The sequence below is a fragment of the Pelodiscus sinensis genome, chromosome 17, assembly GCF_049634645.1.
Source record: "Pelodiscus sinensis isolate JC-2024 chromosome 17, ASM4963464v1, whole genome shotgun sequence".
NCBI classification, from domain to species: domain Eukaryota; kingdom Metazoa; phylum Chordata; order Testudines; family Trionychidae; genus Pelodiscus; species Pelodiscus sinensis.
The window spans coordinates 35,151,254-35,166,712 of NC_134727.1; the positions used below are offsets into that span (position 1 = coordinate 35,151,254).

Consider the following 15,459-nt stretch of genomic DNA (forward strand, 5'->3'; position numbering starts at 1 on the left):
GTGTCCAAAATACTGCTGATGCCCAGAGGGCTGGTGATCAGTAGGTGGATGAGACACCTCCTCAGATCTGGCTTCACAGTAGGTTCGAGAGGAGCATCGTAAGCTGTGAAAGAGCCAACGCCCCCATTTAAACACAAATCGCTTTGGCACTAAGCACACACGGGAAGAAAAACACTGTGGAAAAGCAACCAGAGAAGGCCGATCCTCTCCCTAGCCTGTTTAAGAGACGATTCTGGGCCAGATCCTCAGTTGGTGGTTCAGTGTCGCTCCCGTGTACATCTGTATCGATTCATTGAGTTTCATGGATTGACACTAATTTCCACCAGCAGAGAATCTGGCTGATATGTCCCTAAAAAGGCACATTCGACACCCATTCCACATAATGAGCTCACAATGGGGTCGTTGGAATCTCATGCCTCCTGAAGCTTGTTAAATGCTCCAGCTGCTTGGATTTCTTCCCCTCTGGTCCAACAGGAACAGATTTTCGCACTTTGCTAGCATGGCTGTGTTTCAGCAGGCGGCTGTCCTGCTTCGATGGTGAGCTAAGCACTTGAAACCACGGAAAAGGCAAAAATACACCATTCAGAATTTACATTGAGAATACACTGTGTGGTGGTTGGTTTTTTTTGTCCAAAACAAGCATTTTTGTTTGTTTGTTTGTTTCTAAATACACGCGCTGTCTATAAAGTTAAACATCATGCAAATGAAGAAAGTGCAGTTAGAAAGTCCCCAGGCAGAAGAAGTGCACTGCAGTAACCTCACATCAAAGAGTAAAGAAGTTGCAGTTGGAAAAAAGAGAACAGGAAACGGAAGGATTGCCAAAAAATAACCAGATCTCGCCCCTCATACCTCTACCAAAAATAGATGTCTTTCAGCCCCTCCCCATGTCACGAGACTGACATAACGGTGGCACCGGAAGAACCACCGGATGGTGGTTTATCATTCAAGAAAAGGTACAGGCTCAGAAATGGCACATGCCTGTCTTCCTGCCAGCTGGCTCAGATGTCCTGTGAAGATGGCCATTCCTCCTGCAGAATGCGGACCTGCAAGTCCAGGAATGCCTCGCTGTCCAGCTGTCTCCATTGAAACAGGCACGTCTGACATTTAAACATTACCATTGCAAATAGAAACGACCATGTTACTACCAGTCCCATGTATTTTAAGGGGCTCTGCGTGGTTCCCACGATAACTGGCTTTGTAACTTTTCCCTCCCTGCCCTCTTGGAACCAGACCCGGACAGGGCCACCTTCACTGAGAATATCTCTGTTGTCAAGCCACTCCCACATGTAAACAAAACAATATCAACCTCCCCCAAAATCCAACAACTCCCCAAAAATCCCCCCACCCCCACATTCAGTATTTCTAGTTAATTACATAAAGATCCATTTCAACAAATACTCAAAATCAATTTACGAAATACATGGTAGGTTTCTTTTTCCTATAAAAAGGCATGCGCTCAAAGTAGAAGAGATAGCTAAAGGCTTGTTTGTTTCTTCAAAGCATAATCAGACTCCTCAAAGTTTTATTACTAAAGTGTACATTCGCCATCTTTGCTGAAAGGTGTTGTAGGGTCAGTTGATTTTTCTCTCTCACATGAACCAGCTCTGTTTCCTTAAGCACCAGTGCGGTCAATACTGTAAATTTCCTGAAGCTGATTAACGGGGAAGGGTTTTGGTTCCTGGGTTTGGGTGGCCTTTAAAAATGGAGAGAATATTGAGTCTTGGAGGGCAGAATGAAGGAAGAATGGGGCAGGCGGCAAAAGGGCAGGTTCAACACCAGATGTTTGCAGCTGGTCTCTTAAATTAACGGAGGGTAAAGAAGACCACCTGCAATGTGTCACATGACGGGAGGTTGTCTCCTAGTGGGACGGTTCCCACCACTGAGACAGGAACAGATCAATGCTGCTTGTGGAAGAAGAGCCAGCTACCACGCCCAATCTATCACCATGCTCCCTGCACAGAGAGCAGATCTCACTTTAGTTTCACTCGGATACCTTAGCAAGCTGAGAGAGCCATGGAAATCGATTTCTTAATCTCTCTCTCTTTTCCCAGAATCTCTAATCCCTGCTCCAAAGGTCCTAGGACCCAGTCCACCCAGCCATTTCTAGGAAGAGGAACAAAGGATGCCGTTTACTCACCCATCGCATTAAAACCCTACTCGCCCTAGAGTAGCAGGGGAGGAGGATTTTGAAAGAGTTTAAACTGATGTCCTTCGGCCGTAGCTGCAGAGAAGAACTGGGAGTCCCAAGGGGGAGCAGTGTGGGGAACGGCCAAGGTCCAGGGCATCACACCAGGTACTTAGACACCAATAAGACAAAACCCACTGGTGCTGAGAGGCGGTGGCCCCAGACCTTGGTCAGCCCAAAGTGGCTTGAAACGCCTCCCTCCCCACACACATACTCCTCTCTTTTGCCTTGGTCCCCGGAGACTCCCGTGCAGAGGTGGAGTTGGATTTCTATCCCCTTCGGTCAGAAATGCTCCGAGCCATGAAGAAGGATGCGCAGGGATCCGTGAGTTCCGGTGAGGCGGCGGGTGGAGGCTTTCACCTCAGACACGTTCTGTGTAGTGGCCACTTGTTTCAAATTGTTTTCCAGCAGGTGGCTTGATGCAGAAGCAGGGGGCCCACGCACAGGCCCTGACAGCGCTCGCGGTGCCAAAGGTGACGAGTGAGAGAGAGAGAGAGAAAGAAGTCAATTCATAGCTCGTTCCAGCCTGGTTGTCCTTTGTTCGTTTTTGGTGAGGAGTCTGGTGGGCGGGAGGAATTCCAGCAAGAGCCAAGCAGTAGAACCAGCAGCCAAGTTCCGTAGGTGAAGGATGGGGGTGGGTTTTCCCTTCGCAGTGAGGCAGTGACAAACCTGGCCCGACTGGCCAAGGCTTCAGCTGGAAAACACAAGTCAGGGGAAAGACGTCTCATTCCGTTTGTCCTGCCACAGGGCCTCTAGGGCTTGTTGCTTGAGTCTGCCTCTGCCCCGCCCCTCCGCAGGCGCTAACCAGCGCCCGCCCCCTCCATCGTTCACTTCCTCATGGAGCCTGCGTTTGATTTTTCCCGACTCGGATTTTTCGAATTGAGAATCCCGCCCACACGCGTGATCCAGAGGGGGCGCAGCGCTTGCCTCTCCCAGCAGGGAAGACACAAGACACTCGACTGCAGTGGGAATTGCAGGGGACGGGCACCATCAGGGTGGGGCCCCAAAGCTCATGACTGGATGGTGCACAGAACCCCGACAGAATTCCATCCCACCTCCCAGATGGGTTTTCCTGCCCCTGTTCCCGCGCAGCGCAGAATGGATCAAGCAGGCAGACGTCACAAGCTGGATGTATAAAACAAGATTAGCAGGTGGGGGGGTCGGGTGCATGAGGCCATTTAACAAATATGGCAGGGCCAGGCCGGATAACGCTTCCAAAGCTGCCGTCACAGTGTGGCGGGACGGAGGAGAGAGCGGCTGGGGTGCGAGCTACATGGTGCTGCCAGAGCTCTGTGCTTAGCATCCCCTGGATAGACAGGGTGTCTCCTCCCCACCCCATCTCAGCTCTGCCCAGGGCAGGGGCAGGTTCTCTCTTGAGCAATAGGGGCCTGGTAGCTTTCCCCGACTCCCTCCACAGACCCACACTGCAGTCCTGGATCTCTCTCTTCTTTCTTGCTGGTGCTGACCCTTCCCACCCCGCTGCACCCAACTTGACACAGGAGTGTGGGGTACATCACACCCCGTATCCCGGACCTAGCTGCTTGGGAAACCCACCTGAATGGCTCAGCATGAGGATGGAGGCAGGAGGGAGAGGGCAAATTTGCCTGAATTGGCCCTGATGTGCTCTAGGATGAAATGACGCAGGTGTCGGTCCTAGAGCACCAAGCTGGGAGCCGATCCTTGCTGGGGCCAGGGTGATCGTGAACTTCCCTCCCCGAGGCAGAGCTCTGCACAGGAAGGGGCATTACCTGTGAAGCCTACTAAGCTTCTCTAAAGCATCAGGCATCAGCCTCGGTTAGAGGCAGGGACTTGAATGGACCCTTGATTCATTCATAGAATCCTAGAATCCTGGAACTGGAAGGGACATTGTGAGGTCATCGAGTCCAGTCCCCTGTCCTCACGGCAGGTCCAAGCACCATCTAGACCATCCCTGACAGGTTCTCGTCTAACCTGCTCTTCAATATCTCCAGAGATGGGGATTCCACAACCTCCCTAGGCAATTTATTCCAGCGTTTAACCACCCTGACAGTTAGGAAGTGTTTCCTATTGTCCAACCTAAACCTCCCTGGCTGCAATTTAAGCCCATTGCTGCTTGTCCTGTCCTCCGAGGCCAAGGAGAACAATTTTCCTCAACCCTCCTTGTCACACTCTTTTAGGTACTTGAAAACTGCTCTCATGTCCCCTCTCGGTCTTCAACTCCCTTCGTGGGCCCTTTATCCCTTCAGGCCTCCTCTCCCCTGCTATTCTTGTCTCCGTGCCGACATGGCTTACTGCGGTAGAACGGAAGGTGCTCCAGATCTGTGGAAGTGGACGATTTGCCATTTGCCATCCCGGCGGTGCCAGATGCGGGTCTCCTCAGACTGCGCCGTGCGTGGGATGCCGCCCGCGTCGACGTACTGCGTGATGCGGATATAGGCGATGCAGGCCGACTCGTCTCCCATCAGGTGGATGTGCGGGTTCAGGATGGTGGTGTGCACCGGCTTGCTGTTCCTGGACCACACTGGACATGGGGAAAGGCAGGGGGCATTACACAAAGGCAGGGGTCCTATGTGAGTGAGCAATTTCCTCCCTCCTTAACTAGCCACAAGAAAGGAGGATCCTTAGCAAGCAAACGTCCTGCCTGGGCTATGGAGCATGGGGTCATTTCTGAATCAGCTTGGCTCGGACTGGGAAGGGGTCGCTCTACAAATCAAGTCGTCACTCACCGAACAGCTAACCAAAGCAACACTCCATGAGCCAGCGGCTCCCCCTTTCCAAATATGTACCAAATTTGATTTCCTTCCTGCCTAGATCATACGGGACCACTGAGAACATCCCATCCTAGGGGATCCGGAGACACCCCAGCCCAGCCACCCTGCTCTTACTAGAAGCCAAAGCCTGTTGGGGGGAAAGAAGCTGCTTACAGTTTTCAAAGTAGAATCGATGGAAATCCAATCCTTCCACTAGGTTTCCCAAGGCCTCTGGCTCAAAGGCAGTCATTCCAGGGTCACACATCTTCCTGAGGAAGCCAAAGCACAGAGAGAGGGGAGAGATTATCTCTTTCTTCAACCTGAAAGGTCTAGGGGAAAGCTGCTGTGTAACTATAAATTCATCCCAGCCTCTTCTGGAATACAGAGTCCTACATCCCCTCTCTCACACGGTATTGCTCAGATCTCAGGGGAACACCCGCCCTCCTGGCTTAGAATCCTAGAACACTAGAGCTGGAAGGGACCTCGAGAGGTCATCAAGTCCAGGCCCCTGCCCTCAGGGAAGGACCCAGTACTGTCTAGATCATCCCTGACAGCTGTCTGTCTAACCTGCTCTTCAATATCTCCAGAGATGGAGATTCCATAACTTCCCTAGGCAACTTATTCCAGTGTTTAACCATCCTGACAGGTAGGAAGTTTTTCCTAATGTCCAACCTAAACCTCCCTTGCTGAAGTTTAAGCCCATTGCTGCTTGTTCTATCCTCAGAGGTTAAAGAGAACAATTTTTCTCCCTCCTCCTTGTAACACCCTTTTAGATACCTGAAAACCACTATCCTGTCCCCTCTCAGTCTTCTTTCCAAACTAAACAAGTCCAATTCTTTCAGTCTTCCCTCATAGCGCCTGTATTCTAGACCTTTCATCATTCTTGTTGCTCTTCTCTGGACCCTCTCCAATTTCTCCACATCTTTCTTGAAATGTGGTGCCCAGAATTGGACACAATACTCCAACTGAGGCCGAATCAGTGCAGAGTAGAGTGGAAGAATGACTTCTCGCGTCTTGCTCACAACACACCTGCTTGACTTAGTGCAGGCTGAATAATAGGGATGTAAACAAGTAGTTGACTATACAATTGACCCATAAGCCTAGGCTTATCAGTTCATCTTGTCAACTACTTGCACATCACCCCCTTGCTGCATCTGCATCAGGAAAGCGGGAGCTAGCTTAAAAGCCGGTTCCCCTCAGCACCGACTCTGCAGTGCCGCCTGTCCCTCCCCCGCACTGTTGCTTCTATCAGTCTTACCACGGACAGAGGCTGCTCCATATCAGAGGCAGCAGCACAGGGCAGCAGGCAGACAGTCTCCGAGGGGAACTGGTTTTTAACTGGCGCCCGTCATGGACCTGCTCCCGCCTGGCACCCAGCACGGCTGCCTCTGATTCATAAGCGGCACCGTGGGGTGGCAGGGGCTCCCCGGGAGTGGGGCTGGAGCACACTGGCTGCTGGCCTCATCCCCAGGGAACTACAGAATAGTCGAGTAACCAATAAGAATTCATGAGGTTACTCGACTATTCAATTACCCGATATCTAACATCCCTAGTGAATAACTGATTTTTCAATGCTCTGGCAAATCTAAAACACTGGAGAAAAACAATCATTTTGGGTCAAACCAAAAATAATATCACTTTTTTTTTAATTCAGCAAATCAAAGAACAAATACATTGCTTTGGATCAAGAAAAATGTGTTTCATTTTGACAAAATCGAACGGTTGCATTTCAAATGCTGATCAGTTATAAACCTTGGATTTAAAAAAAAATAAAAATAAACGAAATTTTAAAATGAAATGCCATTTTGAATCCAGAAATCAAGAGGGGTGGCCGTGTTGTTGTTTTTGCAGATACAGACTGAGAACTTCTGCAACACCTTAAGGACTAACCGATTTATTTGGGCATAATCTTTTGAGGGTAAAAACCACTCCATCATATGCATTGGCGATGAGGGGGCTATGTCTAGACTGCCCCCCTTAAGCAAAAAAATATGCAAATGAGACAAAGCATGGAATATTGCCACACCTCATTTGCATAATTAATGAGGCTCCGTTTTTGCACAACAGGCTTTTGGACAAGAGCTGTTCTTCTACATTTTTTTCAGGAAGAACAGCTCTTGTGCAAGAGAGGGGTTTTGCACAAAAAGGAACCATGTAGACAGCCCCTTTTTGCGCAAAAGCCTCTTGCACAAAAACAGAGCCTTATTAATTATGCAAATGAAGCCCACCAATATTCCACGCTTTGCCTCATTTGCATATTGTTTTGCACAAGAGGGGGCAGTCTAGACATAGCCTAGGACCCCTGCCTCTACAGTTAAATTCATAAGCAGAGCGTCCACACTACCAAGCCCGTTATTTCGAAATAATGAGTTGCAGGATTCCAAATCTGTACTCCTGCTTTTCATCAGAAGTAATGCTAATTCCAAAATATAGTTATTTTGAAATCTAGTGTGGACATGCTAGTTCGATTTTGTTAAATCAGGAATTATTCAGTCGAATTACTTTTGAAAGAGTTTCCTAGACATGGCACCAGTCTTTAAGGTGCCACAGGATTTCTCGTTTTTCCAGAAATCAAAACATTTAATTGCAACATTTTCAAAACAACACATTTCAATTTTCCTCAAAATTACTTTTTCCCCCTTAGGATTGTGGGTGAGGGTTTTTTTTTTTCAGCTGAAATAATTCAGCAAAACCAACCTGAATTTGCAAAATATTTCAGTATCACCGAATTTGCATCCCAAAGATGATAAGCTGTGGCAAGCTTACAAACAAAAGGAAAGGAAGTTTTTCGTCACTCAGCACACAGTCAACCTGTGGAACTCCTTGCCAGAGGATGTGGAGAAGGCTAGAACTTTAACAGGGTTCAAAAAAGATCTAGATAGATTCATGGGGGTTAGGTCCATCAATGAAATGGTGTCCCTAGCTTCTGGTTCTCTGGAGGTGGGTGACAGGGGAGGGACCATGGGAGGATCACCTGTTGTGATCCCTCCCTCTGAGACATCTGGTGTTGGCCTCTGTCGGCAGACAGGATACTGGGCTAGATGGACCGTTGGTCTGACCCAGTATGGCCATTCTTAAGTTAAACTTCAGCAGCATCTGCTGCCCTGGGTGCTTTAATACCCTCTGGGCTGCACCACCACCAGCAGCACTTGGATTAGGAAACAAACAGCAACACCTTGCCATGCCCCCGTCACCTGCGGAGAATGTCAGTCTCTGACAGCAGGAACAACATGCCCCACTGCACCCTCTGCACAGACCAAGGGCTACACAGATGCCAGCACCACTTCCCAGCTCTTTAAAAGACATAAAGATTCCCATATGCGTCTCTGGATTCCCCTCACACTTCCAGGATGGGAGTTAATGACAGGAATTGTTGGAATAAAGCACCAAGCACCTTAGGTAGTCACGAGCTCTGCTGCTTGTAGTGTTGGCATCAGAGTCCCTGGTGCAACTGTACAGAAAAGCACCACGGCACGGCCAGTCACAATTCATCCTTGTGCCATGGACATAAAAGGCTACCTTGTGGCTGGCACCAGGCAGGGGAGAAGTTCCGTAATGCAGGTGGGCTGAGGTGAGATCCATTTACCCAAATCCCCTTGAGCTGCAAAGGGCTCACATAAAGGAGGCACATGCAAAGCCCTTGTCCTGAAGCTGCTCGCTGGTCCCTCCGTCTGGACTCCAGCTGCCTTTTGCGCATCCCCCTTCACGAGGTACCCAAGACTTACTGAAAAACCGTGTGCTCCCAGCTAATCCCAGGAATTCAGGGAGAGGATTATGATGCTGGATCTTTGTGCTACCCTATCTAAGCTTTGGCAGAGCTAGAATAGACCACCTCTCTTTTCGGAGATCAACTAAAACTCAAATAAAAATTTAGCTCTGCTCCTGCTCTTGTGCCCAGAGGCAGGAGGTGAAATCTGTACTAGCTCAGCAGTCACTCTTAAATCAGCTCTGGACATAAGCACTTGTAGGCAGGAATGGCATTGGAACGTACTTGCTCAGCTAGTAGAAACTTACTGGGTTTCAAAGTACCACAAGGCAATGACGAGTGATAATGTGTGGAACTAACATTCCTCTCTCCATCATAAATCACAAGTACAATTATGCATCCTTGAGCACTCCATAAAATGCACCCATCCATTATGAGGATGGAAGAGAGGCATGGTCCAGTGTTTTGGTGTGAGTATGGGATTGGGAAATCAGATCTGAATTCCCATCCCAGCTCTGATATTGATGTAATGCCAACAGCCTGAACCGAACCTGAGACCCTTGGAGCTTAATGCAGGAGTCACTACAGCTAGAGCTAAAAGCCAGCTGGCTCTCAGCTAAGGGCATGTCATCACTCCACAAGATTGTTGCTGCCGCAATTGATCTTCCAGAGTTCAATTTAGTGAGTCTAGTTAAGACTCGCTAAATCCAACTCAGAGCACACCCCGCCGGTATCCTGTACTCCTGCTCTTGCCAGCTGTAAGGAAAGCCAATGGGAGCAAAACCCGTTAAGGGGACATCACCAAGCTCAGCATACGGTAAGCCGACTCCTGCTACATACTTGTGTACCTTAAACTGAGCTGCCAAGTCCAGTGTAGAGCTGGCCTCAGACTGTAGAGCAAACTCATTCTTTCTCTCTGTAAGTGGTCTAAGTGCCACGACATGGGACCGTGAACCGCACCCAGCAGGTGTGCGGGTTACACCAACACTCTAGAATCTTGAACTAGACACTTTCCTTTTCTCACTCACCATCACAACCACCTGCTATTTTCGAACTGGATGGCCACACAAACCAACCCACCTTGTTTTCACAACCCCTTTGAACTAGCTGAGCCAAGCTCTCCCCCTCCCCCTCCCCCGTTACACAGTCAGACCCCATCCCAGGTACACTCACGTGTAGGATTCAAAGTCCCCGTTGCTTATTGCTTCGATCAGTTGCTCTGTGACTTTAATAATTTCTTGTTTTCGTACTGTTGGTTTCAAAAAACAAAAGCGCAAAAATTCAGGTCCCCGTGAGCAAAACGGCACCCCCATTCACCCGTTCACTTGAGAAAACTTGTCAGGGGCAGAGGATGGACAATGGGGATTCCTGCATGGCTGGAAACCATTTCCGATGGGAGCAGGAAAAGGACAGGGAACAATGAGATGGAAAAGTTCTAACCACAACTTGTGGGAAGCTCCTTCAGAATCCGGGAGAACTTACAGGAATTCTTTATGTTCATCTCTTTGTACAGAAAGGGTCAGTGTCCCATCTGATAGCCCATGTGTGGTGTAAAACGGTTGCATGGCATCTTGAGTGACCAGTTTAGTTACCTCCAAGCAAGAGAACTTTGCTTGACTCTCCAAGACGTTTTATCCAGCGTACTAGCCAGAATCCTGTGCTACGGACTCCTACTCAAATGCTTGGCTGGATGTAACCAGTTAATTGATCCCTTATCTGGTGGCTGGGTGTCCATCCTACTCATGATCACCGCTGAGACTTAAGTTGGGATTGTCATAGTCCGGGGGTGAGACTTCTTCCACGCAAGCCAAAGAACATCCCTGGCTTCTGCCCAAGATTGGAGGAGGTGCACTAAATTGGGCTCACCCTGAAGAGGTAGGTTCTCCTTGCATGTCTCAGAGGGAGGTCTGATCTCGGAATCCCAACTGCCTCTGCTCCATTGCCCACAGAAAACACCAGGGCTGCGTCTAGATTGGATAGATTTTGCACAAATACTTTTAACGGAAAAGTTTTTCCATTAAAAGTATTTGCACAAGAGAGCGTCTATACTGGCATGTGCCTTTGCGCAAAAGATTTGCTTTTGCGCAAAAGCATCCTTGCCCAGTGTAGACGCTCTCTTGTGCAAGAAAACTCCGATGGCCATTTTAGCCATCGGGCTTTCTTGCGCAAGAAATGAACGGCCCTGTCTACACTGGCCCTCTTGTGCAAGGGAGCTTATGCCTGAGTGGGAGCATCAAAGTATTTGCACGAGAAGCACTGATTTTGTACATTACAACGTCAGAATTCTTGCACAAATTCTCACGGCCAGTGTAGACAGGCGGCAAGTTTTTGCGCAAAATCTTGCCAGTCTAGACACACCCAAGGAGAGAACCAGCAAACAGCTCTCAACAGGGGCCAGGCTGATGTTTTGCATAGAATCATGGAACACTGGAGCTGGAAGGGACCTTGAGAGGTCATCAAGTCCAGTCCCCTGTCCTCACGGCAGGACCATGCACAATCTAGGCCAGGGGTGGGCAATAATTTTTAATGAGGGGCCACTCCAAGATTTTTGCAAATGGTCAAGGTCCGCATTTCTTCCGAGATTGTGTGGGATCTGGGACAGAGGTTGGATGCAGAAGGGAGCTTGGGGTAGGGGACTGGGGTGCAGGAGTGGGTGTGGAGCCTGAGAGGGAGTCTGGGTGAAGGAGGGGGTTGTGATCTGGGGCAGAGGCTTGGGGTGCAGAATACAGGTGGGAATATGGGACCAGAAAAGGATTCTGGCTCTAGGAGGGGGTGCAGGGTGTGGGAGGGAGTTGTGACCTAGGTGAAGGGGTTGCAGAGGATCGGAGTGATGACTTGGGGCAGGGAAATGGGGTGTAGAAAAGGGAGGAGATATGCATGGCCTGGGGGAAGGGTATAGGAGGGGGTGCAGGGAGCTGTGACCTGGGGGAAAGGGGTGCAGGGAGTTTGGGTGGTGGTTTGGGGCAGATAGTTGGGGGCAGAGAGGGGCATTAGGGTGCCAGAGGCAGGCTCTGGCTGGGAGGTGCTTACCTAGGTGTCTCCCAGCCAGCAGCCCTGCAGGAACCTGAAGGCTGCAGTGCAAGTTGCTCCATGTGGCTCTGCTCTGGGCAGAGTGGAGAGAGGAGGAAGGAAGGAATTGAGGGAGAGAGGAGGCTTCATTGGCTGTCCCCGTCGCCAGCAAAATATCTCAGCTCCTAATGGCTGGAATCTGGCCAATGGGAGCTGAGAGATTTTGCAGAAGGGCTGGACAGAGCACAAAGCCCTCTCCTCGCTCCCAGAATACAGTAGCCACATTTAAAGCGGATGCAGCTGTGCAGGGCTTAAGGGTCCCAGGCTATGTCTAGACTCCATCCCTCGAACAACAGAGAGATGCAAATCAAGCATGTCGAAATTGCTAATGAAGCAGGGATTTAAATATCCCATGCTTCATTAGCATAAACATGGCCACCACTTTTCTTTTTTAAATGGAGCTTTTTCGAAACTCCCCTCCTCCCCCCGGCAGTCTAGACAGGGATCTGTCGAAAATAAACCCTTTTCCAACAGATCCTGTATTCCTCAAAAAATGAGGTTTACAGGATGTCGAGAAAGGGTTTGTTTTCGACAGATCCGCGTCTAGACTGCCGTTTTTTTTAAAAAACTCCATTTCGGAAAAAAAGCAGAGGCCATGTTTATGCTAATGAAGCACAGGATATTTAAATCCCTGCTTCATTAGCAATTTCAACGTGTTTGATTTGCACACCTCTGTCGACAGAGAGATGCAGTCTAGACGTAGCCCCAGTGAGGTCCAGAGGCAGCCTTTTGCCCACCCCTGATCTAAGCCATCCCTGACAGGTATGTGTGTCCAGCCTGCTCTTCAGTATCTCCAGTGATGGAGATTCCACAGTCTCTCTTGGCAATTTATTTCAGTGCTTAACCACCCTGACAGGAAGTTTTTCCTGATGTCCAACCTAAACCTCCCTTGCTGCAATTTGAGACCCTTGTTTCTTGTCCTACCCTCAGAGGGTGTGTCTAAACTACATGGCTCCATCGATGGAGCCATGTAGATTAGGCTGATCGGCAAAGGGAAATGAAGCCGCGATTTAAATAATCGCGGCTTCATTTAAATTTAAATGGCTGCCGCGCTGAGCCGACAAACAGCTAATCAGCTGTTTGTCGGCTCAGCGTGCTAGTCTGGACGCTCCCGCGCCGACCTGAAAGCCCTTTATCGACCTCCCTGTTATGCCTCGTAGGATGAGGTTTACCGGGGAGGTCGATAAAGGGCTTTCATGTCGGCAGGGGAGCATCCAGACTAGCGCACTGAGCCGACAAACAGCTGATCAGCTGTTTGTCGGCTCAGCGCGGCAGCCATTTAAATTTAAATGAAGCTGCGATTATTTAAATCGCGGTTTCATTTCCCTTTGCCGATCAGCCTAATCTACATGGCTCCATCGACGGAGCCATGTAGTTTAGACACACCCAGAGGTTGAGGAGAACAATTTTTCTCCCTCCTCCTTGTAACAACCTTTTAGGCACTTGAAAGCTGCTTTCCTGTCCCCTTTCGGTCTTCTCTTTTCCAAACTAAACAACCCCAATTCCTTCAGTCTTCCCACATCTCCACACCTGTTCCCAGCTGGACCTCGGAGAGGCCTAAACCTGCCTGGGACAAGTCCAGAGACACTCACTGGCCCGTGAGAACAGAGGTTTAGAAGGAGCCTGTCAGAGCTCTCCTGGGCTTATTAATGAGGCCCAGTTCAGAGGCAGCTCAGGGATCTGTGTGACTCAGAAAGCGGAGTTAATTTTTTATTATGCCAAAGGGGGAAGAGTGAGAGCAGTGCGTTCATAAAAATGAATATGTAGCTCCAGGCCTTTCTTGCATGCCTGGCCCGAAGTGCTTCCACCCTTTGAAATGTTAATTTCCATTCCCTGGCTCTTGGGACTTGTTCCCCGGGAGGACGGATTTTCAATTAACTTTAATGTCAGGCCAGAGTCCACATCACTAGCTGCTGGGTTCATTTATCGGGACGACTTTACAAATTAGTGCTGCACAATTATTCCCCCGGCTATTCTGGGCGCGCTGGCCCAGGCAGGCGGGAGGGAGGTATTTCCTCCTCGGGCTCTCCCCAAAGGCTGATTCACTTTTCAGACTGTCTCTAGGGGCCAGGGCTGCGTCAGAAGGGGCAGGTGCTTCGCAGGGCTGGAGATTGCTGAGCGCAAGCACTTGCAAAGACTGGGAGGATTCTCAGTGAAGCGCTGGGATGGATTCTGGCAGGATGGGATGAATTCAAGGGCTGCATAAAGCACGGCATACCATGGTCATGTTCCTGACCACTAGAGGGTGATCAAAACTGAGGCCAGTTAGCCTCTCCTCCAGTGGATGTGCAGATACAACAGCCCACCTCTCTTGGTGTAAACCAATGAAGAGAATGAAATTCCCCCAGTATATTCACAGTGGCTCGGACACCCTAGTAATAATAACACCTAATTCTGATCTAGCACTTTTCCTCTTAAGTCTTGAAGCGCTTCACGAAGAATGTCAGTCTCCGTATGCCCATTTCACAGGTGGGGAAACCTAAGGCACAAGGCAGCAATGAGTTTCTATTGCATGGCCCGTAACTATCTGACTTGGGAGGGTCCAGTGGAGAGGGTAGGATCCTGCACCTCTTTCCCTGACACCTGGAGGCCACCTACTGTACCTTTGGTGTCTTCATCTTCAATGGTGGTGTTAGTGCTCTCCGAAGATTCCTGAGCAAAGAGCGGAAAAGAGAGAGGAAAAGTAAGACCCACTCTACATTGCATGCTAGGAGGATCCTGTGTGCTCCGCAATCCGTCACCCAGGTTCTACCCACAGCACCCAAATCTGCAAATGGACCGAAATCAGGTAAAACACCAGCGGACCAAGCCAGCCATCAACCACCGCGCTAGTATAGCAACTGCAGTGACCTCCCTAACTTTCAAACCTTGCAGCCCAGGAAAAGGGAGCTGGCGTCAGTAGGCGTGGACGTGCCTTTCCTTCCTGCAAACGTCTACCGTGACATACAAAGGGCAGGTCTGGGGGGTGGCAGGGAGGGTCAGAGGTTCCTAGGACTGCAGCCGGCTGGGGCAGGGAGTGGCTGTGCGGGGGTGAAAGACACCATGTGGACTGTACAATAGGAAAAGAAATGTACAAATTAACAAAGAGAGGTAACTGCGATGAGAGAGCGAGGGGGCTGTGCAGGAGAGAGAGAGACCACACGGATTGCGTAATAGGGAGAGAAATGGACAATCAAACAGAGAGGGCTTCTGAGACCCACATAGACTACCAAAGGCTGAGACAAACAGCCGAGCGATACACAGATTGGCACCGAGAGGCAGGGCGAACCCTTCCACTCTCCAAACTTCCCAGGGAGAGGACTCTGCTAAATGAGCTAGAGCAACCGCTCTGCTAGCTCATGCCAGCCGAGGCGTGTTTACGTATTACCCATAATCCACTACAGCAGGCTGCCATTGCTATTATGACTCCAGTGACCGTACAGTGCCAGCAGAGCCAAGTAAGGTGAGGTTTTTTTTCAAGTCTCTTTGGACTGATGCAGCCTGCAGACGGGAGAATAGGGAGCGATGCCGAGACAACCGGCTGGCAGGAAACAAAGCTGGGTTCCTGTTGGTCTGGGCCACCACCAACTAGGGGTGTAATTGAGTGGTCGATTAACCTATTAACTGATAAGCAAAAGCTTATAGGTTAATGCTATAGACTACACTCATTCCCCCTCTCCCATCCCCGCCAGTACATGCTGTAGCAGGCTGGCCAGCAGCCTGGCTCAGTCCTGGCTTGCAATGGGTCTGGGACCGACCCCTGCTGCAGCTCTGCATTTAAAGTGTATTAG

At 49.7% G+C, this 15,459-nt stretch overlaps 1 protein-coding gene across 4 annotated transcripts in view; it reads right to left on the reverse strand.

Annotated features, from left to right (window-relative positions):
- Nucleotides 1–594: 594 nt before the first annotated feature.
- Nucleotides 595–15,459, reverse strand: part of CAMK2A (calcium/calmodulin dependent protein kinase II alpha) — an 86,125-nt gene continuing 71,260 nt past the window's right edge. For 3 of the 4 annotated variants that reach the window (XM_075900544.1, XM_075900543.1, XM_075900545.1), the window contains 5 exons: nt 14,293–14,341; nt 9,794–9,869; nt 5,089–5,183; nt 4,457–4,685; nt 595–2,879 (listed from right to left, as the gene is read on the reverse strand). In XM_075900544.1, coding sequence (XP_075756659.1) covers nt 2,876–2,879; nt 4,457–4,685; nt 5,089–5,183; nt 9,794–9,869; nt 14,293–14,341 — 453 coding nt within the window. In that variant the 3' untranslated portion in view covers nt 595–2,875. The remainder of the gene's footprint in view (nt 2,880–4,456; nt 4,686–5,088; nt 5,184–9,793; nt 9,870–14,292; nt 14,342–15,459) is intronic. The other variant, XR_012896389.1, reaches the window with a different exon arrangement.